The sequence below is a fragment of the Festucalex cinctus genome, chromosome 18, assembly GCF_051991245.1.
Source record: "Festucalex cinctus isolate MCC-2025b chromosome 18, RoL_Fcin_1.0, whole genome shotgun sequence".
In the NCBI taxonomy this organism is placed as follows: Eukaryota; Metazoa; Chordata; class Actinopteri; order Syngnathiformes; family Syngnathidae; genus Festucalex; species Festucalex cinctus.
In genome coordinates, this window is record NC_135428.1 from 1,131,853 (window position 1) to 1,159,665 (window position 27,813).

Genomic DNA, 27,813 nt, shown 5'->3' on the forward strand with positions numbered 1-27,813 from the left:
TTCAATGTATTAAACATCAACAAGAGGACTTTTTACAACTTGCGTTAAATCCACGTATAAAGTATATGCTCAATGATTTTTATAGTACAGGAGGAAACTTGTATATGGCATCGTTGAGACAGAAGTCTGCTGGCCAGAGTAGTAACAAGATGGCCGCCCCGTGACTTCAACGGCTCGCACGGGCGGAAGTGTAAGGCCGATTGTCGATCATCCAGGAATATATTCAGGTCAGCGCTCCCAGCACACATTCCCCAAAGTGAAAGCATTTGCACACGTGACACCACAGCGGGCAGCAGGAAGTTTAATTCATAGTCGGACAGGAAAAAACAAAACAAAACAAAAAAAAAACCGGAAATTCCTCCGTGGAAGTGGAATGATCACACGTTGAGTTTTCTGAACACATTTCACAATCATGTTGACGCCAATTGAGGACAAAGAACCTTAAAGTATCAAACGTAAAGATTTGTGAGGAAAGTGTGAGTGCTCCAGATGAAAATTAGTTTGTTTGTTTTTTGTTCGCATGCTACATATTTGCTTCACTTTTTGGGGGGACTTTTATCGACGTCAAGTGCACACGAGCGACCAAAAAAAGCAGTTTCATGCTTTTCTCTTTGAGGTGGAAAGTAATCATCATTCTAGAAAAAAATAAAATAAAATCAGTGTTTCACAGACAACTTAATGACAAGAAATGATTTCTTCTCTTCTGTGGTCCCTCCGCCGACTTGAATCTGACAAGATGTCCAAATAAATGGAAGCGTCTGTTTTGCAGGGGGAGGGAAAAAAACAAATAACAATAAAGCACAAAATCATCCACAAGAAATGCTTTATCGGCTGGATTGACGCAGCAGGTCCAAATATGAATGATGCGATTCCAAGTGTTGAGATGAGAACAATATCGATCCGATCGTCCGAAATTCGGCAAACAATCAAATCAACTATAGACCAAGCGCAATTTGTGGAGAAATTGTGTGGGAATGCTGAAAGCTGAATGCTAATATCTGCTCATTGAAATAATCATCCATTTCCTGATTTGATAGTCAGTTGGTATCAAACCATCGAGTGTACTAAAACGTGCTCCAAGTGGGGTTCTCAGTCTTCGGTCAATTGCTGGAAAGACTGCGCTAACGTGCCTTGCTCAAATTCATGGTTTTAATTTAAAAAAAAAAAGCCATCTGATGAAAGCCAACGAGCATTTTTATCATTTCAGTGAAATCATAATGCATTTCCTTGATACGATAGTCAGTTGGTTATGCGTTTATATCGCTGAGCATAATTGCCACGGAAATATTTGCAATGGGATTCGAACCCGGGACAACGCACCGAACCAAGTGCGCCGCTGAGCAGTTTCAGCAAGCCGGTATTGATGATCAGTTGTACGCATGGAAGTGGTGGGTGTGGAAAGTTTATATAGGCTATATAAAAAAAAAAAAAAAAGTTCAATGTCAGTCTCATTGAAAATGAATGGGGGGAAAAGTTGGTCTTTAACATTAAATTATGCGGGTACTGCAAGTAATGTGGAATCAGATGATAAATACCCCGGAAGATGTGAATTTTTGAAGCAAGTTGAAATTTGAACAGTGTAAATCGGGAAAAATATGAGGGAGTTATTTCTCGGTAAAAGAGTGAGGATAAAAATGTGAATTTATTGTGGGAATGCTGAAACATTCCCCCAATAAATTCAATTCTTTATGCGCACTGATGATCTGAATTCTCAATGAACTGTCTTCATCCTTCTGTGGATCTTATGCTGCCCCCAGCTGGCCAATGTGAGCAGCACAATTTTGTGTGTGACAAAAAAAAAAAAACGGTTTCATTCTTTTTCCATTTAATTTCATGATGACATCAGTGAATTTCATGTCCATATTTGGAAGAGGCTTGATTCCCATCTGAAGACATTTTTTTCCCCAATTTATTAATTAATGTCGCCATAAACTTCCAAAAGGTGCCTTGCGGCGTCAATCCAGCCGTTAGTTCGGCAACTTTTTTTTTTTTTTTGAATAGACAAACATGCTGTTAGCACTCACCCGCCATATTTAATCATTCACATGCAAATTGAAATTCAAGACGATTATTTATTGGACAAAGTCTTCGTTATTTGTCTTTTATTTCAAACTGCAAATGGCGCACATGAAAGAATGAATGAATGAATGAATAACCGTTCCTAATCGTATTTGGCAACCCGTGACAATCACAACAAATCATCTTTTGCTGGAAAATGTTTTGGGCTCACTTCATTAAAGAGCATTTGACAAAAATAAAGACGTTGCGCAACATCCTGATGAACATTCATTCCCAAAAGATGGCGAAATTTTAAGGTGTTATATATAAAAATGACTAAAACGAGACTAAAATGTTGACCGTTTTTGTTGACTAAGTAGATGAATAAAATATTTTCCTGGACTAAAACGCTCAATTTATAGTAGACTAAAAATTGACTCAATAAAAACGGGATTTGAAGAAAAAAAAAAATAATGTGATTGAGGTTAAAAAACTAACAGGCATGATTGAAACTGGACTAAAACCGACAAAATTTAAAAATGGCGGCTAAAATTAACACTACGGCCAATTGGTGTCAAAACATCATGTGAATGACAAAAAAAATAAATAAAAAATTCCGCTTATGCTGTGAGGGAGACTGAAGACTTTGTTCATCGTTGCAATGAAAATGCAGCAATTGTCAATATTATGCCAAAAAAAGAAAAATAAGCATCTAAAATTATTAGTCAGCATGATTACAACATATACATACTGTAAAAACAACAAAAAAGCGTGCAAGTTGGCATGCAGCTGACTTATTATGATGATTAGTGCAGTTAATTTGGACACAATTGGTTATAGGAGCGATTTCGGGTTAATGAGTGACGTACAAAACGGACAAAAAAAAAGTCCGATTGCGGGTCAGCGTGCACAATAATTCTCTTACCTTTTGCAGTTATCAATTTGCTCATCAGAATTTGTGTCGGCTTCAATTGAAAAAGCTCATGCATCTGACAAACTCAAAGAATTTGAAATAAAGCAAACTTACTTCACTCATACCTACAAAAAAAAACAAAGAGAAGAGGATGAGAAATTGCATGAGACAAACTTTCTTTGTTTACTTTTGACATGAATCTATTTTTATTCACAGTATATTACAAATGTGATTTGATGACAATAAGTATGTAATGTATGCAGCAATTTTTTTGGTCATAAAAGCCAGAGCAAAAAAAACAAAACAAAAAACAAACGTAGTTGGAAAACAAAGAAAGTGCCACACGAGAGACGAGTCACACGCTGGAACAAACATGCTCCCAAATACGTTTCAACTTGATAGTGATGCAAGAGAGAGAGAGAGAACAAGTCCATTGAAGCCCCGCCCACCCAGCACCCACCCCGCCCCTCACTCTATATATACATAGATAAGCTTAGTGTCGTACTTTTCCGGGAATGTAGTTGCGGTCGATCTCGGCCTCCTGCAGGAACATGTGCAGACAGCGCTCGTTCTGGGCCAATGGGTGACCTGCAATTCTACACACACACACACAAAAAAAACATTTTCATTTCAGATTTCAGATTTTGTGGGGGTTTTACAAAACATAATTAACGGTAGTTGGCTAAAATCTTTTTTTTTTTTTTTTTTTTTTTTAAAGAGTGACGTGATCTGAAATTTCGGGAGATTCTTCATCTGTCACATACTCGTCAATCTGGTTGCCTTTTGGTGCCTTTTGGTGGTACTGCACCAGATATCGTTATATGCGTGTGATGCGAGTACACTAAACACGAATACTTTTTTTTTTTTTTTTTTAACTTCATGTGTGGTGAAGGGTTATTATAGTTTGGGAATTTTCACTTTAACTTAGATTTTTTTTCGTTTTGAGTTTGTTTTTTTTAAAGTTAGTTCGTTTGAATTAGTTTTCAGGGTGGTTCTGGTAGTTTTTTTTTTTTAGTTTTAGTTATTTAATAAATTTTTAATAAATGTAATTTAGTTTTAGTTTGTTTCAGTATTAGTATTGGTTTTAGTTTATTTTTTTAAATAAATGTAGTTTAGTTCTAATTTCTATTAGTTTTTAATACTTTTTTAAATAAATGTAGTTGAGTTTTAGTTTCAGTATTAGTTTGTTATTTAATGTTTTTTAATAAATGTAGTTTAGTTTTAGTTCGTTTCAGTATTAGTTTTAGTTTAAAAAAAAATGTCTATTACTTGTGCGCAATATTTAAAAGACACCATAAGAGTTATGTAATCTGAAGGTGCTTTTCTATTGGCTGCTGCTAGATGACATCACTTCTGTGTGACACACTTTCAAACGTCCTTATTCCGGTTCATATCAAAATAAATTATTGAAAAAAATAAATAAAATTAAAAACATAAAATCATCCCAATAGATTCATGCATTAAATTACCAAAGACTAAAACAAAGGACATTTTTGCTATAATTAAAATTAGTTTTTTTTTTTTAAACATAAAATGTAGTTTCAGTTTGTTTTCATTTTTTAAAAGCTTTTTTCGTTTTTATTTGATTTTGTTAACGAAATTGTTTTTTTGACTTTCAGTTTTATTGTTAGTTTTAGTTCATTAAAATAACCTTGTTGTGGCGTCACTCATGTTTAAAAAAAAAATTAATTGTTTTGGTTTGTATTTACCCCGCTGAATGTCTAATCACATATAACAGAGGTCAGAACTTTTCGTGCATCTTTTGACCTTTAGGCCCTTTTGATGTCAAGGTACTCCTGTCAGCATTTGTTCAGAGATGAGCATTGAGTGCACTGTAATCAACTTCATTTATTGACCTGTTGATGAAAAGCTCCAAACCCGACCGCCGCTCCTCAATGAACGACTCCTCGAAAAGCCCTTCGTCGTGGCGGAACGGCAACTGTCTCTTCAGGGCTTTGCCCGGGAGAGGCGGGACTACAATCTGTAAAAAAAATGAAGATAAATAAAAGAAAAACAAAAACGATATTAGGTGTCATCAGCCTCGCTCACCTTGCTGTCTCTCTCCAGCTCATTCTTTAACCACTCAAAGTCACTGTATCGTCTGGTGACGCACGAATCCTTCAGTTTGAAAATGGGAAGGTTGGTCTGCGTGAAGACAAGGACAAGAACAGAACAAGTCAGCCACTTGCACACACACACAAAAAAAGGGAGAGACATGTGACCTTCGTAAATATTCGACAATGCAATGGCAGCAAAAAAAAAAAAAAAAAAAAAAAACGGCTTCCTATATCCGTTGAACGCTCAATTTGGTTTATGTTGAAATACTTCTGGCCTCATGAAAAGTCAACAGGAACACAGAGAAACACGAATTAACAAGAGTGTATATCAAATATTTGAATAAATAATTACTGCTGTATGTATAAATCAAGTTGTATTCTTTGGAATCAGCCAGTAAAACTCATTGACGGCTATGACAGTCGGACAAGCTCAACTTTTTTTTTTTAACATAATAGGTTAATGCAGTGTCTATTCAGTTTATCTCCTTACATATTTACATAACATTAAAAGTTGTGTCAAAGTAAGCGCAGACTGCGCGAAATTCAAATTTGTCGGCGTATACGGCAAATTTACGGCTAGCATAGCCTAGCATAGCATAGCATAGCATAGCATAGCATAGCATAGCATAGCAGCGTTCGCTACAAGACGCATTTCGCTGCCGTTCTAAAACTCGTTATTAACTCAAAACATTTCCTCGACGTGGCTCAAGTGAAGCGAGTCGTTTGACGGTGTTGCAGTTTAAACGTAACATGAATACATATTTCATACGACAACACGCAAGCGCTCGTCCCGCTCGAACACCAACTAGGCCGCGAACAATCCCCGGCACTCGAGTTACGTCATTACCCCTCCACGACGAGGCGCCTTTCCCGGCGTCGCAGCCCGGTTGCTTCCGGTCGGTGACGTTAGCAGTACATCGGCTAAAAAAACAAAAAAAACAAAACAAAAAAAGCTTTTCAGCGGTCTTACCGCAATACCTTACCCGCATCCGAACCGCATAAGTTGTGTATCGCTGCCGGCCGACTCCAACGATCTGCGGATCGTAGACGTCAATCTCCAGAAAATTGCTGGGTGGCCCGTACGCGTCCGTCAGCTCTTGGGGCCTGGAATTCAGCCGGCGGGTGTCGGCAACCGAAGCCTCGGACATTTTTTATTACTATTTTTGTTTTTTGGTCGGGTTCTCTCTCACGCTCGAGAAGGCGTCAGGCTGAAAAGTGGATGCTGTGCCGAAAGTGTGCAACTGTCACGCGGATACATGAATTAATTGCGTCGTGTGGCTGACGGCCTTCTTTTGCTAAGGAACTAGCCCGATTGAGCGTCTCCTCCAGCCGGGGACAGCCGCCCTGCCCTGACTAGTGAGCTGAGCTGAGCTGAGCTGAGCTGCGCCCCACCCTTCTTGAAAGCAGAACGGCACGTGTTGCTGTTGCCGTCTTTTCCTGCTGGGTTGGGTTGGGTTGGGCAACCCCCCCAGTGGAGACGACCAGGTGTGGGTGTCAGATGTGATCGGGCTGCCAACGGGATTGGCTGGAATTGATCCAGTTGACGTCAAAAATTGGAAGGAAAAATATTCAAGATGTCAATTAAATAACAAAATGTACGGACTGAAATTGTAAAAACGTAAAAAAAAAACTAAGAACATAACCGCAAAATAGATTGACTAAATGATAAATGCACATACAAATACGCCCCCTGGCTGCTGAATTTTTATTGTTCGATTTTCAATAAAGCATTAAAAAAAAAAAAAAAAAAGGAATAAAAGGTTGGGTGTCCCCCTAGTGGCCGGTATGCATCAAATCCAAGATGGCACCCGCCGAAAATAACGATTATTTATATCTCCAAATTAGAAATTATTGTATAATGACGCTTTTTCTTCTTGATTTGATTAAATGAATCTAATTTGGATATGATGTTCATGCCTTTTTTTTGGGAAATTTTTAATATTTATTTAATTAATATTTTTACCCTTTTTTGAAATTTTTTATTTTATATTTATTTAATTAATATTTAGATCTTTTTTGGACATTTTTGTTTAAATTTTATATTTATTTAATTAATATTTATATCTTCTTTTGGACATTTTTTTTACATGTATTTAATTAATATTTACATCTTATTTTGGACATATTTTAACATTTATTTAATTAATATTTAGATCTTTTTTGGACATTTTTAATATTTATTTAAGTAATATTTATAGCTTTTTTGGGACATTTATTATTTTATATTTATTTAATTAATATTTATATCTTTTTGGACATTTTTTAAAATATTTAATAATTTATATATTTTTTTCTTTTTTCTTGAATTTTTTTAATTTGATATTTATTGAATGAATATTTCTATCTTGTGCTTTAAGATTTCCTTCCCCCTGACTCGCCCAATGTGAAAGCTGCTCCCGAGTCACCTGATTCATCATCGCGCTGCCATTTTGCACACAAGTTTGACTGACTGACTGACTGACTGAGGCGCGCGCTCGCACGCACGCACGCACGCGCACCCCCAACCTATGGGGCGACCTCTATAGAGGAATTCAGGCTTCTTTTTTTTCTTGTAAGAAGAAGAAGAAGAAGAGCGGCGGTGCTGCAGAAACGCGAAGGTTTGTTGCGCATGCGTGGAGAGACGACACGCGAATGTCCGATTTGGACGGACGACACTTGAATCATGGAGCATTCTGCGTTCGTTTGCTGATTTTTTTTCTTTTTTTTTCCTTATTCGCACTCTCCTCAGCATCGGCCGAGGTGCGTTCAGGGACACTCGGTACGTTGCGGATGTCAGCTTTTTTTTTTTTTTTTTTCATTTCCGCATCCCGATGCCGTGAACTAATAAAAGGCGAATGTAGTTTTTTTTTTTCTCTCTTTCTTTCTATTTTGGAAAGCGAACGTATGACTGGTCGCTCCTGCTTCTCGTCATCGTCCCCGGGCAGAGACGCTCGATCCTCGCAGAGGGCATCACCCTCCTCCCCCCTTCCACTAAAGACATTTTGATCGTCCTCTACTACGACTACGACTCCCCCCTCCTGCCCACCCCCGTCACCTCCTCCTCCTCCTCCTCCTCCTCCTCCTCGACGATGTCCGGGCCGACGCTGACGGAGCGGATCGCCGCGGCCGCCGCGCAGCACAGCATGAGCGGCTCGGCCATCAGCAAAGCCGTTTGCAAGGCCACCACGCACGAAGTGAGCGGACCCAAGAAGAAGCACCTTGACTGTAGGTGAAAAAAAACACAACACAACACACGCATGCCATCAGTAGAGTGCGCGCGCACACAAAGACGCCTTTCGCCCTTCCGTGCGTCTCTTCGAAAGAACGACGAGGTCGCATCCGTGCAATCAAACAAAAAAAATGTGACGCGAGAGGCCTTAAATGCAATCATCGTCATCATCATCATCATCATCATCATCATCAAGTCGTGCATGTATCTCGCCTACCTTCGCGTTCAAGTTGATTGTCCACTGGTGCATTACTATCATTTATGCATGTGTGTCTGCACATTAATTTCCTACTCATGCCATCCGTGTGATTACGTTTTTTTTTGTATTTGGCCAAACAATAAATGATTGCATGTGATGGTGGAGCGCACGGGTATAGCAAAAAAAAGATCAAAATCCTCAAAAAAAAAAAAAAAAAAGCAAATCAGTTTTCCCCATTGACATGAATTGAAATTTCATGAATCCGTTCAGAAAAATAAAATAAAATAAAATTTTACACTGTATCCTACACAAAAAAACAAAAAACTAAACAAAAAAAAACCCCAGGAGAATTTAAACAAAAAAAGCAGTTCAGTCGTATTTGAGTGTATGTGCCTTTAATTAAGGGGCGTGGCTTGATGCATGTGGTCACAGTAAGGATGTAACGACGCCGGCAATATCGCGATATTAAAACTGCCACAATATATCGCCGTCAATCGTCATCGTGTCACGATATTAAAAGCAGCACATCTTTTTAAAAAAGTTGATTTATACTTTTAGGTAAAAAAAAATTTACATATTTTTTTTTATGTACAATTTTTCATGTACAGATTTTTTGCATATTTTTTTTAACAAACTTTTTTCACATACACAATTCATTTTTTTACAGTTACACTTTACTAGTAATTTTTTGTTCTTACAGGTACAAATCACGACTTTTACAGACACAAATTTATACTTTTTTCTACAGGTACATTTTTTTTTTTACATACTTTTTTTAGTACACAGTTTCTTTTGTACAAGTACATTTTTTTTACAGGTAATTTTTTTCATGTACAGATTTTGTTTGCATTATTTTTAACACTTTTTTTCACGTATTTTTTTTTTACATGCAATTCTTGTGCACATTTTATTTTTTGACCATTACATTATTTTTACCGGTAATTTTTTTTATATAAATTTTTTTTTTACAGGTACAAACTTTTTTACAAGTACAAATCACAACTTTTACATGTGATGGTGGAGCGCACATGTATAGCATATAGATCATAATCCTAAAAAAAAATAAAAAAAAATGGCAAGAGCAAGTCAGTTTTCCTCATTGACATGAATTGAAATTTCATGAATCTGTTCCCAAAAAAAATTACACTGTATCCTAAAAAAAAAAAAAAAACCCAGGAGAATGTAAACAAGAAAAGACAGGTAATGAAAGCATGTATGTGTCTTTAATTAAGGGGCGTGGCTTGATGCACGCGGTCACGGTAGGGATGTAACGACACCGGCAATACCGCAATATTAAAATTGCCACAATATATCGTCGTCGTTGTCGTCGTGTCACGATATTAAAAGCAGCACATCTGTTCAATATAAGTCAAGTTGATTTCCATGTGTGCAGTTCTAGCACCCTCTGGTGGCTATTTTTTAAAAAAAAATGCCATTTAATTTTCATTAGGTATGTTTTGGCCCTTGTATGTTTAAAATCTATGCTAATACAAGAAATTATAATTATTAGAAAAGCACATTGTTTTTTTTTTTTTTTTTTTTAGTATGAGCTCTTTTTTTTTTGCAAAATTATCGTATCGTGATGTTTTGGATATCGTTCCATCCCTACTTTGCCAGCGTTATCATTTTGCATTTGTGCCAGTGACTGTTTGTCCCGTTCAAGAAACGACCAGCAGGAATCTAAAAGGCGACAGTGGCTCTCCTTGCCCACACGTGAGGGTATCACCGTCCCACAATTGCTCCATTTTTCACAACAGGATAACATCTCGGAAGTACAATTGGTTTTTTTCCTGATGAGGTGAAAATTCGAGGGGAGGCATTTATCCACGTTTGAAAGATGCTTTAATGAAGTGCTGCTGTTTTGGTTAGCAACAGAGTGGCTTAAAGAATCGGTTTAAACAGTCGTGTCTATAAATGTGAGAATGAGAGTTTACAAGTGATTTCTTTCTGGACTGGAAAAGTTTGAGGGAGCCGCTCATCGGCGACCGCGATCGGTTTTCCGAAACAAGGCGAAGTCGTCCACCTTCAAGCCGGCGAACGTCACCGCAGCCACAAGGAGCCGTTTCGGAGGACGTTTCCTTTCCTTTCGTTTCCTTTCGTCAGCGGCCAAAAACGTTTTCTGAGCCAATGAGCCGGCAAGAGGCGACACCAGCTTGCCATCGGACCCGTTCGGGACCATTTGCGGATTTTCCGAAGCTTTAATAAGTCGCAACTGCGCCGTTGTCTCCTCCGACGAGCTTTTAAGGTCAGGCAAGGACACGAGGGGGGGCCGGCGTAGATCAGCAAGGATCCCCCCCCCCCCCCCCCCAACGACGACGACTGTCGGCAGTCTGTGTGTTTGAGCAACAATTGATGAGACGAGTCGGCTCGCGCTCGTTAAACGGGATGATAAAGACGAGGCGCGGACTTGCTTCTGCTCAAGAATCGCCGGCAAATGGAACGGAATCGATGGGGAGGAAAATAAAATAACACGCGGGCGTCGAGTCGAGCGGGATTACAAAAAAAAAAAAAAAAAAAAAAAACATTCTCTTTGCTGCAGACCAGTGCAAACAATGCAGCGGAACGCTTTTTTTTTTTTTTTTTTTTAATTAACTGTACAAGTAATGTTCTGAGCAACGTTTAATGTTCTTAATGGATGTACAAGAGCAAAACAAAACAAAACCGTATCGCCACCAATACTGAAACAATAAAACACAATTCTCGGCAGCACAATGGACCAGTTAGCAAATCGGCATCTCAGTTCTGACTTTGCTGTGTGATGTTTGTGTGGACTTACTGACAAGGGCTTTTTTTTACATCATTTTTTTTAGTACACATTTTCTTCTCTACAGGTACATTTTTTACGTACATTTTTTTAATGTAGATTTTTTTTCCATACATTTTTTTATGTACATTTTTTTTTTAGTACACATTTTCTTCTCTACAGGTACATTTTTTACGTACATTTTTTTTAATGTAGATTTTTTTTCCATACATTTTTTTATGCACATTTTTTTTACATAATTTTTTACGAGCTTATTTTTACACATTTTCTTTTTTTTTACAGTTCCATTATTTTTGCCTGTGTTTTTTTACAGGTACAAATCATAATTTTTACAGATACAAATTTATACTTTTATTTTTATACAGATACCATTTTTTTTAACATATTTTTTACGTCCATTTTTTTAGTACACCTTTTCTTTTCTACAGGTACAATTTTTTTTATGTCCATTTTTTTCCTGTACAGATTTTTTTTAATGTATTTTTTTTAACATACTTTTTTTTTTATATGTACAATTTCTTACTTATTTTTGTAAGTTCGCCGAGCTTCTGTGTTTCTTCTTCAAATTTTGCGTCATACTGGATGCACTGCAGCACCATGCTGCCTCTCACAGGTCGGTCTTGGTATTACAAGCGGCACCTATTTTGGGGGACAAGACGCAGTTTTCACTCATTACAATCACAACTTGAACATGCACATGAGATTTGCACAAATATTAAAACATGTTATCGACCTAACAAGGCAACGAAGGAAAAAAATCCTTTTTAAGACCAGCGAGGAAATGCTCATATTTGCTATGATTGTCATGATGTATGTTTTTTTTTAATGAGGAGCAGCATGAGGCTTCCATTCATTCCGTCATTTTGTGTTTGCGTCCACGCGCCTGACGGACGTCTCGGGAGGGCGACGCGGGAAGTCCGCTCGGGTTTTGTTCTTTTTCATCTCCGCGGGAGGGCGGGTCCCAAAAAAAAAAAAAAAAAAAGATGAGGTTAATTATTCATGGCAGGCCGATTCATTTGCTCACTTGATGCGCGGAGGCACGTCGATGGAGTGTCTCGACTTGAGAGCGTAAACTCTCCATCTTGATTTTCTATCGACGCGCTTGGAAGAATCGAGAGCTGCCGAGTTTTGTTCCGGCAGCTCTCGATTCCTCCGCCCGTACCTCGACGGTTGTTAAACGATCATTAGCTTGTCGATCTCGTATTGAAGCCCGTACGGACGCACGCGTCGGCGAGCTCCCCTCAGAAATGATGAGTTTGGCACGCGAGCCGTTTAATTCCTCCGTCGTGGCTAACTGGAAGTAAAAGCTCGTAAACGTCATTTCCAAGTACTCGTTAATCTTCGCATGTCCCGTTTTGACCTTCTCACAATGATTCTTTGTTGTTGTAATAGACAATATGGCCGCTTGCCGATTCCTATGGCAGGCTACACATGATTTACTGTGCATGCTGTATATTAGGGATGTAACGATAATATCGTGATATTGCGATATTAAACCGGCCACGATATATCGTCACGTCACGATATATTTTTTTTATTATTATTATTTTTATTTTTATTTTTTTTACGATATTTTTTATTACGATATTTTAAAGCAGCGCATCTGTTCAAAATGTCGGTTTGATTTGCATTTGTGCAGTTGTAGCACTCTCTGGTGGCTAGTTGTTGTTTTTTTAGTGCAGTTTAATTTTCACAAGGCATGTTTTGGCCCTTCTAAGTTTAAAATCGACACTCATCGTCAGATGAACGTAATGTCAATATGTGGAGGAACTCGATGTGTTTGTATTAGCAAGTAACATCCTCAATAATATTAATATGCAGCCATATTATAAGGGCCAAAACATGCCTTGTGAAAATTAAACTACACTAAAAAAAAAAAAAACTAGCCACCAGAGGGTGCTCCAACTGCACAAATGCAAATCAACACAACTTTCTTTCTTTCTTTTTTTTAACAGATGTGATGCTTTTAATGTCGTGACGTAACGGCAACGATATATTGTGTCAGTTTTAATATCACGATATTGCCGTTATCGTTACAATATTTATGTTACATACGGTACACGCTTGCTGTCCTATTTCCGATTCAAGAAGAGCTGCATGTGCATACGAGCCATGTTTGCGCTTGTATGATAACAAATCACGGCTGACTGGCTTCTTGTTTGTTTGTTTTTGTGTTTGTTTTTGTGTTTGTTTAGACCTGATCCACTGCACCAACGAGCCCAACGTCAACATCCCCCACCTGGCCGACACGCTGCTGGAGCGCACGGCCAGCAACAGCTGGATCGTCGTCTTCAAGGCGCTGGTGGCCACGCATCACCTCATGATGTACGGCAACGAGGTCAGGAGGGACGCCATTTTGCTTTTTTCTTCTTCTTGTTACCAGGTCCATCCGCATCCTGAAACGAGAAATCGAGCCCACTCTGGTGTCTTTTGTTGTTGTCCTCTTCAGAGGCTGATGCAGTACGTGGCCTCCAGAAACTCGCTCTTCAACCTCAACAACTTTCTGGATAAGGCCGCGTTACAAGGTGATTTATGACCCCTCCCCCTTTTTTCCACTCAGCACAGCTCTTGCAATTGAATGACTTCCCGTCTCGTCTTCCCGGCAATGCAACAATTTGCTCAATAAAGTCTGCATGCAGCGCGTGGGCAAAAGTATTGGGACACACCGAATAGGGATGTAACGATACCGGCAAATATCGTAATAGTAAAAGTGCCGCGATATATCGTCGTTATGTCACGATATTAAAAGCAGCACATCTGTTCAAAAAAAAAAAAAAAAAGTCACGTTGATTTCCATTTGTGCAGTTGTAGTACCCTCTGGTGGCTAATTTTTTAGTGCAGCTTAATTTTCACAAGGCATGTTTTGGCCCTTATACGTTTAAAATCCACAATAACAGTCAGATGATATACGTAATATACTTGTGTACAGAGTTAATATGTGGAGGAACCTAATTTATTAATTTCTTATTTCATTTAAATAATTAGCAATTTATTTATTTTATTAATAAAAAAAATGTATCAATTTATTGCAATGCTTGTATTACTCCCTCAATATATGTATTATATTTATATATTTTTTATATGTATAATATTTATATTTTTATACTTTTCATTGCTGTAATATACAAAACCACAATGTTTTTTTTACATGTATTTTTTTTTTTACAATGGGACCTTTTTTTTGTCCATCCATCCATCCATCTTCTTCCGCTTATCCGGGGTCGGGTCGCGGGGGCAGCAGCTTCAGGAGGGAAACCCAGACTTCCCTCTCCCCAGCCACTTCAACCAGCTCCTCCGGCGGGATCCCGAGGCGTTCCCAGGCCAGCCGAGAGACATAGTCTCTCCAGCGTGTCCTGGGTCGTCCCCGGGGTCTCCCGCCAGTGGGACATGCCCGGAACACCTCCCCAGGGAGGCGTCCAGGAGGCATCCGAACCAGATGCCCGAGCCACCTCAGCTGGCTCCTCTCAACGCGGAGGAGCAGCGGCTCGACTCTGAGTCCCTCCCGGATGACCGAGCTTCTCACCCTATCTCTAAGGGAGAGCCCGGACACCCTGCGGAGGAAACTCATTTCGGCCGCTTGTATCCGGGATCTCGTTCTTTTTTTTGTTTTCATTATTATTATTTTTATTTTTATTGTAAGAGAGCTCTGAATTGTTCATTCAGCAATTTTTCTGATTCAACATATTGCTCTCGCGTTATTTATTTATTTATTTTAAATGTGTGCGTGCATCTGTGTGAATTTATACTCACTAGTTCACCTAAAAAAAATATACTAAATAAATAAATAAATACATAAATAAACCTAATAAAGATCCCATGACCCTTCACCTTAACCCGATATTTCAGTCTCGCCAGAGTCGTGAAGTTCAGAAGGTCAGGAGACCAGAGGAAAAACTAAAGGGAGGAAGGAGGGAAGGATAAATGATTTTTTTTTTTTTTTTTTTTTTGTATCGCCAACCTCCCGAACATTATCGGAATAATTATGGTATCGTGATATTTGGATATTGTTACATCCCTAATACCTAATCAATCAGGGCTATTTGGTTGTGCAACACTTTGGTATTGTTTTTTCTAACGTTAACCCCCCTCCCCTCTATCGCCCCCTTCAGGATACAACATGTCCGCCTTCATCCGCCGCTACAGTCGCTACCTGAACGAAAAAGTCATGTCGTTCCGGTTCGCCGCGGTGGACTTCACCAAGATGAAGCGAGGGTAATATACGCTCACGCGCAAACGCAATCATCCAACTTTTCATACTTGTTGAGGTCAAAGTGGGGAAAAAAATCTTGACTTCAAGAATTAACTCACAATTAATTAATCGCACATTTTGTATCTGTTTTATTGTACAATAAAATTCAAATATTTTTTTCCCCTACGTTTTTATAGTCTTGCTAACATAAACGTTGAAAAAAAAATGTTAAATAGAAATATGGCTGCATCTTTTTTGATACAGTAATTCCACAATAATTCATAAAATTGATTAAAAAGATGTACTGCACTGTAAAAAAAACGAATGTGAAATTGATTTGTGTCAAGGTCGTTTTCTGCCACTAGGTGGCATAATTGCCTTTGTAAGACATCGGTGACGGCTCCGCCCATTTTTCTTTTTCATATTCAGAGCTATCCAATTTTTCTCTACATTTTTTTTTAAATTGTAAAATTTGTAATATATTATTATATTTATTAATGCTCAATTTGGACACGTTGTGAGTGGAATTCGACCACTTTCCAAGTATGGGGCGGCCATTAATCGTGCATTTAAAAAAAAAAAAAAGAAAAAAAAAAGTGGTGTCAAAGGAACTTGAAAGGAACTGAAAATTAATGCACTAAATTCGACACCCCCAGTTTTGAATATAATAACTATCATCTGCTTGAAGATGAAGTGCTGCATCCACTTGTGAAAATTACAGTCATGATTTTGACGCTGGATGGGCGACTGGCTTGCAGTTGTCATGGCAACCAAAAAGCCGCATAGGGGAGGCGGGGCGAGCAGTGGCCTCATTTACATAACACAGGAACGCCCCCATCAAAATTGTCGACGACGACGTTGCCTGTCTGGAATGTAACGTGTGTGCGTGCGTGCGTGTGCGTTACCAGGGCGGACGGCGTGATGCGCACCATGAGCACCGACAAGCTGATCGAGACGCTGCCCATCATTCAGCACCAACTGGACGCGCTGCTGGATTTCCAGGTAGCGCTCGTTTAGAACAAAATGGCGACGTCGTCGTCGTCGTCACCGTTTGCGTTTGCCGCCCCCGCAGCCCAACTCCAACGAGCTGAGCAACGGCGTCATCAACGCCGCCTTCATGCTGCTCTTCAAAGATTCCATACGCTTGTTCGCCGCCTACAACGAGGGCGTCATCAGCATGTTGGGTAACAACAACAACAGCAAAAAAAAAAAACGTTTTTCATCATACTTTGTCATAACCCCTTCCCATTTTGATTTTGTTGACTATAAATCCAGCATTTTCATCTTTATTTTCGTTCAAGAAAACATTTTATTCGTCTAGTTTTAGTCAACAAAAACTGTCAATCATTTGAAGCGAATTGCATTGCGAAAACCCCCCAAAAAACTACTTTTTCTGACTATTTTTGTTTTGTTTTTTTATGTTTTTCTGAATATTATTTTTCTGTTTTACTGAATATTTTTTTCCGTCATGAATAAAAATATTCAGAAAAACAAGGTGGGCGGCGGGGGTTGAATATTATTTAGGCTTTTTTTTCCCCCCAAAAAACAGAGCACCAACTTCTGTTTTTCAGAGTAATTTTTTTGGACCTTTGAACTCCAAGTGAAATCGAGCATTTTTTGTCTTTATTTTAGTCCAAAAAACATTTTATTCGTCTAGTTTTAGTCAACAAAAACTGTAAATATTTGAGTCTAGTTTCAGTCAGCACAGTCTTTTCTTTTTTTTTTTTTTTTTTTTTTTTTTTTCAGGACATCAATTTTTTTTGTCAGCAGATAATGTTAAACATTTTTGGATTTAAAACTATTTCACAAAAAAAATTCTCTCATCTTTTTGATGAAAAACAACTTGACAACGACGACAGTATATCAACAAGTGTCGACTATGGTATATACTATAAAATCCTTTTTTTTTTTTTTTTTAAACCTTTCACCGCAAATCTACTTCCTGTTTGTCTCGTGTTTGCATATGTTGCACTCGCTAGATGCAGAATTGAAAGGGGGCGTGTCACTGCGGGTCACTTTTTTTTTTTTTTAGTTCAGTTTAATTTTCACAAGACATGTTTTGGCCCTTTTTCTTTTTTTTTTTTTAAATCCACGCTAATGGTCAGATTAAGTTTAACGAAACATGCTTGTGATGTGTGGAGGAACTCAATGTGTGTGTGTGCATTATTAGCAAGTAAGTGCTTCAATATTAATAATGAAATATTTGATTTATGAAGAGTTATTAGCGATTGTAGGACGTTTCTATGCATTCCTGTGCTGATGACATCACGCGAGAGCGCTGACCTTGTGCCCCTCCCCCCACAGAGAAGTACTTTGACATGAAGAAGAAGCAGTGCAAAGAAGCGCTGGAGCTCTACAAGACCTTCCTCAACAGGATGAACAAATTGTCAGAGTTCCTCAAAGTGGCCGAGGTAACGTTTGGGGCGGGGCCATGACATGATTCTCGTCAAGGTTCTCTTCTGACTTCCTGGATTGTCCTGCAGGGGGCACCATTAGTTATTGGACTTTTTAGATAGCAATTTTGAATTCATTTAAAGTCCCTTTAACGGCACAATTTTTTGGAACGCGCGATTAATGAGCGCCCCCTTCCTGTACGGGGGGGAATTCTAGTCGCAACGCAGCAGACACGTCCAAATTTCGCAGTCATGAATATTCGTGGAGACTGTGGTCAAGTTGTATTTGACAATTTTGAAAAAATGTGCAAAGATTAGAAGAACAAAAAATTAACTGAGCTATTACCTGCATCTTATAAATGCAATTATGCCATCTAGTGGCAGAAAAATAACCTCGACACAAATCAATATCGTACTTTTTTTTTGCCTTTTCCTTCTCCTTCTGTCTTTCTCTTTGGGCAACGTGGTCGTTAATAAGCGGTTAGTTAAGTCGCGGCGGCGCTTCGACGGCCTCCTCACCGTTTGTTTTTTTGGGGGGGGGAAAGGTTTGGCGTCGACTTGATCACGTGTCAACTTGGGACGTGCGTGTATGCGTGTTCCTTCCTTCCCTCCTCTTTGTTTTGTTTTTTGTTTTGAAGTAGTTGATGTCACGTGACCTGTTGTCTCGCCTTGCAGCAGTTTGTATGTGCACATGTATTATGTATGTGCGTGCGTGCGCGTATATATATGGGTGTTGTTAGGCGTGTGCATGCGCCCTCCCCACTTCCTCCCGTGTGGTCTTCTCTTCGTTTCAGCCTCTGCATGGAGTAACGAATGCTCGGGTTTGATTCTTCTTTCTCCCTCCTCCTCCTCCTCCTCCTCTTCCTCACACCTTTATCCCTCCCACCCTCCTTTCAAAACAAAAAAAACAACAACTGCAGTCTGTTTGTTTTACTCCTCATTTTGTGACGTTTGGTTCTCGGGATGTAACGATAACGGCAATATCGTGATATTAAAAGTGCCACAATATATCATCGGCATGATATTAAAAGCAGCACATCTGTTCAAAAAAAAAGAAAAAAATTGTGCAGTTGTAGCACCCTCTGGTGGATAGTTTTTTAATGCAGTTTAATTTTCACAAGGCATGTTTTGGCCCTTCTATGTTTCAAATCCACGCTAATGGTCAGATGAAGATCTACTTGTAAACAGAGTCAATATGTGGATGAACTCAATTTATTGTATTTATTAATTTCTTATTTCATTTAAATATCCATCCATCCATTTTCTTAACCGCTTGCTCCTCACAAGGGTCGCGGGGGTTGCTGGAACCTATCCCAGCTGGCTTCGGGCAGTAGGCGGGGCACACCCTGAACTGGTTGCCAGCCAATCGCAGGGATATTTCATTTAAATAATTATTAATTAATTAATTAATTAATTAATGTATTTATTTTTTTATACGGAAGCGTATTGCATTCGCTTGGAAAAAAAACTTTTTATGACTAATTTTTTTTGGGGGGGGGTTTGTTTTTTTTAGTCTTTTTTTTATTTTTCTGTTTTTCTGAATATTTTTTCTGTCATAAAAAAAACAAAACAAAAAACAGGGAAAAAATAATCAGAAAAACTGGAGAAAAAAAATTAACAAAATATATATATTATTCCAAAACACAGCAAAAAAATATTCCAAAAAACAGAAAAATAAAATTCCCCCCAAAAACAGAAAAAAAAATATTCCAAACCACAGAAAAAAAAAAAGATTAAAAAAAAAAAAACCCAGGAAAAAAAAAAAAAAATCCAAAACACAGGAAAAAAAATATTCCAAAAAACAGCACCAACTTCTGTTTTTCTGAGTATTTTTTATTTTATTTTTATTTTTGACCTCTGAACTCCAAGTGACTTGTTGCAGACCACTGACCTGTATATATGACTGGATGCGCCGATAGCCCATACATGCCAGTGCAAGCTGTTGAAGTCACAGGGCGGCCATCTTGTTACTCCCACCTAAAATATATAAAATATTCAGTTTAAAAAAAAAAAAAAAATACTCAAAAAAACAAAGCTCTTCCCCCCAAAAAGTCAGAAAAACACTTGTTTTTTTTCAAGTGAATATAATACACTTCTGTAATATAGATTTTTAAAAAAAATATTTTTCATTGCTGTAATGTACAAAAACACAATATTGTGTGTGCTTTTTTTGTAGTATGAGCTCATTTTTTGACGATATTGTGACCTTCTTTTGTATCACCAACCTCCCCACAATATCGTGATAATATCGCATCGTGATGTTTGGATATCGTTACATCCCTATTTTCTTTTTTTCTTTTTTTTGCCTCCCTCCCTCCTTCCTCTCCCCTTCCCCTCCCTCCCTCCCTTTTTTTTTTTTGATGAACAGCAAGTTGGGATAGATCAGGGCGACAGCCCACGATCTCACACAGGTCAGTCCACATCTCATCTCAAGCCGCCAATCCAGCAGCGTCGCAAAACAAAAACAAAAAATCCAAGTGGATCCCATCCTAATGCTTGATTGGAAAGCGCTCCCGTTCCCTACTCACCCTACAGACCTGCCCACACTGCAGTTGGCCATCTCTCCTTCTTCACGACTCCTTCCACGTCTCCTTTTTGTTTTTGTTTTTTTTTTTTGCTCCCCCTTTTGAACATTTCAACTCACTTCTAGAGAGAAGCACAAAAAAACAAAAATTACACAACATGGGACAAATTATTTTCGAGATAGCTAAAGTCACTTTGTGGTGTGAAGTAAGTGTTTTTGAAGGTACCATATGGACAAAAGTATTGACAACATATTGCGATAGCCATATAGCGAGCATAGTTAAAATAGACGAGCAAATAAATAAATAAATGCTATATATGTTTCATAGTAGCTCGGCTGGTAGTTGAGTTTTAGTTCAAACTAGGCTGTCAAAATGAGTGCGTTTAAGTGCATTTAAAATTCCTTTAACGCCACTCGTTTTTTTGTTTTTTTTTCCCCCAGTCGCAACACAGCAGACACATCCATGTCAAACTCGAGCAGTAAGAAACGCCATATTAATGCATGTGTTTGTTGAGACTGGGGCCAAGTTGTATTTTACAATTTGAAAAATGTGCAGAATTTCACGTGTTACTTCGTTAACGATGAAACAAAAACGCAGAGCTGTCACCAATGTCTTACAAATGCAATTATGCTATCTAGTGGCAGAAAAACGACCTCAACACAAATCAATATCACACTCGTTTTTTACAGTACAGTACATTTTAACTCAATTTTATGAATTATTATGAAATTACTGTATCTGACTAAAAGTTGCAGTCATATTTCGATTAGGTTTTTTTCTACTTTTGTTAAGAGTATGAAAAAATATTTTATTGTACATTTCATTGTGCAATAAAACAGATATAAAACTTGAGATGAATCGTGAGTTAACTATCGAAGTCATATTAATTACGATTAAAAATATGAATTGCCTGACAGCCAAAACACAAGAATGGGGGCAAATAGTTGAAGATTTGGCCTAAAACAAGACTGAGGTACAATAGTAACTGTTTTACAGTATTTGTAGTCATTGTTCACTAAATATTCTTTTACAACATTATTTATAGGATACTGTATATTTATGTTATGATAAATATACTTTGCATTAATTCCGGCTGCCTGTGTTACCAGTAATAACTACAAATAATATATTTTTGTTATTGTGAGCAAGTACAATTGACCATTTCTAAAATAGGATCTTTTTACTTTAAAAAATAAAATAATAATAATAATAAAAAAGTGAATCTTTTTATATCATGTGATATTTTGATATACCGGTACTTTTTTGTTTTGTTTCTTTTTTCCCACATAATCCATAATCCAATAAGTTAAAACATTATGAAAAACAAAAGAGTAATTTTCCTGGCTTTAAAATGTATTCCAGCGAGCGTGTCAATACTTTTTCCCATACGGTGTATTTTTCTCCATCAGCGGGATTTTATGATACGTCCGGATGAATTAAAAGACGACACGTTTTCTGTTTCAACGACACACAAGTGAGTCCATTTGTGAAACTGGTCACTTTTTGCATTTAGCTGTGGGGAGAGCAGCGAATGGTTTCTTTTTTTTTTTTTTTTCTTAACAACGTACGATTTCCTGCAAATATTCCTTGGACGGTCGAGCATAACGTCCTCATCAGCGCTACATATCACAGCCCAAACCTCTTTTTTTGGATTGATCGATCGCCGGTTTTCAACAAACTGGGAGGTGATCAATTTTGGAAGCGCATCGCCTGCCGTGTTTGTAGCGCTTCTGAAGACCTTAAACGCGCCTGTTCAACGACGCGCCTCAACTCGGCACTAGATACTGTATGTGTCCGTTTTGTTTTTTACTTTGAAACTTCCATAGCGTTTTCTCTGGAGAAGGACATCCAGAATTCACGTTACTGTCGTTTCCCCTTCCCCGTTAAAAATAAGTATACAAGATGTTTTTTTTCCTTTGCTTGTCGTTTGTCTGTGTGTGTTCTCAAAGTGATGAAATGAAAACAAATCTGGAGGAAAAAGATCACAGGTATCACATGTAGTCCAAACAAGCAGCCATTTTTTTTTTTTTTTTTGTGGAGGCTAGCTGCTCAGTGTGCATACCCGTTTTTGTTTTTTTTCCACCAGACTTTTTCATTCCGGAGTTCACTTCCTTGGTTTCCGGTGTTCTCAAATTGTTGCACTTTTCCCGGTGAAAGAGCAAAACTGTATGTCGGTTCGATTTTCGATTTGACAGTGGAATCCAAGGTGGTAACTCTTGATGTTGTGGCGCTTGTGTTGATCATAAAGGACCTTGTTTGCCGGCGGTCTGCATGGATCAGAGGGTGTGATCGTTGTGGAGCTGCATGACGGAGCTGATCTGTGCATGCCGGACAACCAAACCTGATGAAAGCAACAACAACAACAACAAAAATCAGTTGTCTTCAGAGTAGATTTGTTTTCAATTGGAGGGTGATCTGCTGCTGCTTTGTGTGTGTGTGTGTGTGTGTGTGATGAGCAGGAATAAGACAAGAGTGACAACTTCCCAATTTGAAACTGCCTTGCTGCAAATTCTAAATTTGTCGCTTACCTCCGTCCCTCCGCAGGCTCCCAGCTCGCTCCTGGAGGCTCTGGAGCAACATTTAGCCTCCCTGGAGGGCCGGAAGCTCAAAGACCTCTCCACCGCCAGCAGGTACCCTGGCGAGACGCAAGCGCGAGCGGGACTTGTGCTTCAAAGTCTGCGAAATCATCGTATGCTCACGGTCTTGACGGGTTCACACACACAAAAAATAACATCGCTGGTCTCACTGATCATTTAAGATCCGAGTGAATTGAGTTACAATCTCAGTCAAGCGACGAGTTGAACTTGTAAGTCCAGATTCCGCTTATCAGGTTTACATGCTTGACATTTATTAAACAACAAGTAATAACGAGATAAAACACTCATTTCAAAGCTTGCGAGGAGAGAGGAGCGGAACTGACCGATACGATTCACTACTGCATTCTGAAAAAATCCCCCTCCCCACCCACTCTTTATATTTGGTTTCCACGCCCCTAGTTCCATACGTGTTCCAACCCGAATTATGCAAATGCAAAACATAGTACATGTGTGGTCAAGTTGGCAATCATTTCTTAACAGAAAACAGGCGGCCTCAGCAGACTGGCTCTAACCATTCTGCTGCGTTCGATGTTTTGCTTCTTGTGCTTCTTGAGTCATCTTCTGTTAAGATAACATATAGCTCGGTTATGTGAGTGTTGAGCAGAGCAAAGCAATCTTCACTGCAGCAAGTGCATGATAACATATTTACAATTATTCCTACACCGCTGTTCCGTGTGTCTCCTGTCCCATACTGTAAGATCCAGCACGGTGTCATCGCTCTCCAGCACCGCGATCTCCCTCAGTCGAATGGACGACAAGACAGAGGACAACAGACTGCAGCAACACAAGGCGAGACACGTTCAACTTTTGACAGTTTAGCTCTCTCGCTCCGCTCGCATGAGCACAATATTAGCAAATCGCTCTGATGGCCATCTCATACGTGCAGGACGACGCTCATAAGATGATTGATATCCAGACGCCCAACGTTTCGCCCAGCATCCAATCGGTGGGTAGTGCCAACAGCAGCGGAGGAGCCACGGACCTGTTCTCCAGCTCGCCCCTTGTAGCCGTCAACCAGTGAGTCCCTATGAGAAGGAGGTCAACTCTTGTTCAGATTTAGAATTTGCGCCTAGAAGACCATCTCACTAAGGTAGGCTTAGAGGAGCCATCTTAACCAAATGCTCAAGTCACCTCAGACGATTGCGCTCAATGCGGAAAAGCAGCAGTTCCAAGTCTTAGGCACTCGCGGATGCCCAACCATCTTCCCTTATTTCTAAGGGACACCAGAGATGGGAAATCCAGGTCCAGAAGGTAAAAACCCTACCACAGTTTGCCTTTAGCCGCAGGTACTTCTACAATACCGGTAAGTAAACAACCTTGCCGGTTGACTAGAAGCACCTGTGGCTCAAGCCAACCTGTGGCAACCTGAGTTTTTACTGACTGGACCGGGATCTCCCATCTCTGCAGAACACCCTGTAGAGAAAACTCATTTCATTCTCTCGCTTGTATCCGCCATCTTGTTCTTTCGGACAACCCACAGTCCGTGAATCGAGGAACGGTACCCTGTTGAAGCTCAGGACCCCGTGTACTTTGAAGCAAAGAATTTGTGCATCGTAATCACTTTCTTTGTTCCTTCCTTTAGTGTGCCAAACTTGACCAGCGAGCTGTTCACCCTGCAGCCTCACTTTGCCCCCCTTCAGACCACACACACTGTTCCCAACAACACAGCCTGGGGAGGTACAGTACAGACGCATAGTGCGACAATACCAACACAATCCTCTTCTTATGACAACCACGTTGAGTCCTTAGGTGACTTGCTGAAGCCGGCCCCGCCCGCTCACATTCACAACCCCGGAGCTCCGCTGCACTCTGGCAAGATGCTCCCCAACGATTTGGACTCTTCTTTAGCCAACCTCGTCGGGAGTGAGTATTCGCTAATGACTTTGCGTGGCGGCTGCTTACTTGGAGCTAATTTGCTTGACTTCTCTTAGACTTGCAGTTTGGGGGGACGCAAGCCAAAAGGTGAGGTGGCGTTAAAAACTGGGCCAACTGGCTGCTTTTAATCATCCGCAGGATTCTTAAGTGCATGTGTGTGTGCGCGTCAGGCCTGAGCTGCAGTGGAGTCAGCTGGTGGAGAAGAAGCCGACAGGGGGGAGCGGCTGGCAGACAAAAACTGTGTGCACCAGCACAAACTGGACTCACTCGCCCCATCCCATGGCCCCAGCTCCTATGCCCGTCCCTCAGATGGTAACACAGAAAGGCTTGGTTTACCTTTGAAAAATTGATGGGGACAATAAAACTGTATGTTGTCTTTTTCTCTCTCCAAAGAATGGGGTGATCTACACCGGCTATGTAAGTACACTTTGGCATTCCAGCTTATGTATCTGCCTTTATATTACGAGATTTAGTGGGGATCAATGTCCTTTCCCTCCAGGCTCCAGCTCCAGTAGCTTTTCCTATGACGACCCCCCAAGTGCCTGTCTATGGAATGGTAAAGGAAAAAAAAAAAATCAATCAGACATGATCTACTTTTAACCTTTTTTCCACCTCACCCTGGCCACTCTCTCAACAGCTCCCCCCTCAGATGAGCCATCAGATGGGGGGTGTTCCCATGATGCCCCCGCAGCCTGTTATGTACAACCAGCCGGTCCTGAGACCCACCAATCCTTTCGGACCCATCCCGGGGACGCAGGTACTGAACAGTGACACACCCAGTTGTCAATGTACCTCACAATCGTAAGGTTCTCAGTTCAGGTCTCTCCCCGTGCTTGCGTGTTCAAGAGTAGTTTGGCTTCCCTTGGACACAGTCCACGAATGAATCCCGCTTATTCTTATTAGGGTCGTAGGTGAGTTGTACACCTTCTAACCATGTCAGCTGACTTGGGCAAAAGGCAAAGTAGACCCCGGACTGGTTGGCCGCCAATCGCAGATGCTTCCGAAGGCCCACAGTTGGCAAATACTGACATCCGCCAATATATCCTAGTTTTGCAACAAAATCCTACAAAGTCCACCTCTTGACAATATTTCTACATATTTAGTTTTTGCTCATCCTGCCGACAAACCAACAGCAATGCAACTACAACACTGTTAAATAAGCTCGAGGCTGCTTTTATTCAGCCATTGATGGAAAAAAAGCAGTCCTGTCAATCGATGCCTGAACATTTCATGAGGTGTTGATGAACTGGCATCTCCGTCCTTTGTCTGCAGATGCACTTCATGTAGAGATGATGCTGTAACCATGGCAGCAGAGCCGAGAGCGCCACAGAGGAAGAGTGAAGACAACAGAAGGATGGCGGAAGAAGAGAAGTGGGGACAAAGAGGGAGGGGAAAGAAGCAACACTCGGCCCTCCTCGGATATCCTTGCATCCCATCCGGTGCCCCCACCGTAAAAAAAAATCAAAACCGCCAGAAGCTCAGTACCGATGTTCCACTCACACCATTTGATTTGCCGAAAACGACCTGTGATGACGCTACGACCACTGAAGCACCTCATTTACCACATCCTGACCCGATTTTCCTGAACCGGTTAGACCTCCAATTTCAACCCTCCCTGTCCTGGAGTTCAAGAAACTGGATCGTGTGCTGGCACTTTACTCCATGTGAACTTTGCCAAGGGTGTGCGTGTGTGTGTGTCTGTATGCGTGTGTCCGTGCAAGAGGTTTTTAGCGTCTTGTACTGATTGGTCAAACCATCAACCTGATGTCGGATATCGTCAGATTTTTGTATGCGTTTTTACATGTCGGTGTTCCGCATCATTAATGTTTTGTAGCCGAATTTGTTCTCGTTTGCCAACTACACATTAGACTAACTTGGTGTCGGGAGTGGGAGGGATATGCTTGTGCGCGCGCGTGTGTGTGTGTTCTCTTTTGGTTCCTGATGTTAGGACCGTGTTCGCCAACTGCACTGGAACTACTGACAAAAACGTACTGAGCCACACCCAGGAATTGCAAATATTGATGTAATCGAAGCGCTTTTACTACTTGCTTTTTGTTCCCACCTCCCCATGGCAGTGCAATATCATGCAGAACCCATTTGTGGTGTCGTACCCGTTATGAACAGTAACAGTGTTTGTATGTAGACAAAATGCACTGGGCGTTCGTTTAACGGTCGCCCATCCAAACTGGTCAAAGGCCCACCAAGGGTATGTAATGATGTCCTAGGAAGAAAAAGGACAAAAAGTATGCAGAGGACGTCTAAAAGTCAATGAGACACACGTCTAACGTTTGTCGATCTGGACCCTCACGTACTGATCGGGCCGGGCTATTTGGGGCACCCGAACCCAAAAAACATCAAGTTTGTAAATTTTGGAAACTCCCGGTACTGATAAGGACGGGCGTCTTGGGGAAAATACGCAAAGGTCCCCAAACTCCCCACCCGGCAGAGGGTGCGACCCTTTCCCGGGGTTGACTCCCCTCAAATGCCCCGAAGGTGACCCCTTCCGGGGTCGTACCCCGGGACCGCTTTGTGGGCGAGTGTCCCGAAATGCCAGAAGAGCATTATTTTTTTTATTTTCTGCTCTGCGGCTGTGCAATATCATGCAAAAATCATGTCTTGTCGTACCGCTCATGTCCGCATCAGGATTGTGTACAGTAATGTTTTTGTTTTTAAATATAATCGACGAATGCACTGAGAGACAGTTAGACGGTCTCCAATCCGAAAAGGTCAAAAGCCCCCCAAGGGTATGTAATGATGTCCCTAATGATACTAAGAAAGAAGAAGGAAACACGGTCGGAAAATGGCACAAGGGTAATTAGCGTAGTGTGGAAGACTACGCTTGTTAGCGTAGCATTAACATTTATGCGCAGGACGTCTAAAGGTCAGTGAGACACGTCTAACGTCTGTGGATCAGGAGGCCCTCACTGGTAGATGAGTTTGGACAGCCTGAGATGAGGCTTTAATGAGACGTTAAATGTGAACGAGGTCGCGAGTGATCGGCTTTATAGCACAAAATCTTTTGACTGCACAAAAAAAAAACAACTAAAACTCATTGCTGGGATGTACAGTACAGTCGAACGGGGCAATAATTGATC

The 27,813-nt window shown here is 40.2% G+C and overlaps 1 protein-coding gene, 1 long non-coding RNA gene and 1 pseudogene across 7 annotated transcripts; 1 reads left to right on the plus strand and 2 right to left on the minus strand.

Moving 5' to 3' along the window:
- Positions 1 to 285: 285 nt before the first annotated feature.
- On the minus strand, positions 286 to 6,721 carry LOC144006872 (sorting nexin-12). 2 transcript variants are annotated; one of them, XM_077505991.1, is made up of 5 exons: positions 5,952 to 6,721; positions 4,961 to 5,056; positions 4,768 to 4,892; positions 3,417 to 3,507; positions 286 to 3,036 (listed from the first exon to the last, which is right to left on the minus strand). In XM_077505991.1, exons 1-5 carry the CDS (start codon positions 6,114 to 6,116, stop codon positions 3,031 to 3,033), a joined length of 483 nt encoding a protein of 160 aa, XP_077362117.1. In that variant the 5' UTR covers positions 6,117 to 6,721; the 3' UTR covers positions 286 to 3,030. The 2 variants fall into 2 exon arrangements, with proteins under 2 accessions (XP_077362117.1, XP_077362116.1); XM_077505990.1 differs by lacking the exon at positions 286 to 3,036 and having other exon boundaries at positions 3,086 to 3,507; positions 5,952 to 6,708.
- A 695-nt stretch (positions 6,722 to 7,416) lies between these two features.
- LOC144006871 (phosphatidylinositol-binding clathrin assembly protein-like) lies at positions 7,417 to 27,760 on the plus strand (annotated as a pseudogene). The gene is made up of 19 exons (XR_013279958.1): positions 7,417 to 8,172; positions 13,335 to 13,477; positions 13,589 to 13,664; positions 15,249 to 15,351; positions 16,237 to 16,330; positions 16,401 to 16,512; positions 17,633 to 17,739; positions 20,090 to 20,132; positions 22,791 to 22,876; positions 23,542 to 23,632; positions 23,730 to 23,860; positions 24,426 to 24,520; positions 24,593 to 24,706; positions 24,775 to 24,805; positions 24,889 to 25,030; positions 25,112 to 25,135; positions 25,218 to 25,274; positions 25,356 to 25,475; positions 25,991 to 27,760. The product of XR_013279958.1 is annotated as a phosphatidylinositol-binding clathrin assembly protein-like (transcript).
- LOC144006873 (uncharacterized) lies at positions 8,032 to 23,202 on the minus strand. Of its 4 annotated transcripts, none has more exons than XR_013279962.1 (8): positions 22,775 to 23,202; positions 22,498 to 22,587; positions 20,250 to 20,364; positions 19,613 to 19,698; positions 16,258 to 16,483; positions 13,337 to 13,535; positions 11,663 to 11,778; positions 8,032 to 8,170 (listed from the first exon to the last, which is right to left on the minus strand). It is a non-coding gene; the product is annotated as an uncharacterized LOC144006873 (long non-coding RNA). The 4 variants fall into 4 exon arrangements; XR_013279959.1 differs by having other exon boundaries at positions 20,250 to 20,367; XR_013279960.1 differs by having other exon boundaries at positions 16,234 to 16,483; positions 20,250 to 20,367.
- Positions 27,761 to 27,813: the final 53 nt, after the last annotated feature.

What these genes read in the sequence shown, in the direction of transcription:
- LOC144006872 (XM_077505990.1), bottom strand. Translation starts at nt 6,116, where the DNA reads ATGTCCGAGGCTTCGGTTGCCGACACCCGCCGGCTGAATTCCAGGCCC. An exon ending in AGCTGGAGAGAGACAGCAAG is followed by an intron (nt 4,893 to 4,960) that starts GTGAGCGAGGCT and finishes TTTTTTTTACAG; the next exon opens with ATTGTAGTCCCGCCTCTCCC. An exon ending in TTGGAGCTTTTCATCAACAG is followed by an intron (nt 3,508 to 4,767) that starts GTCAATAAATGA and finishes GTGTGTGTGTAG; the next exon opens with AATTGCAGGTCACCCATTGG.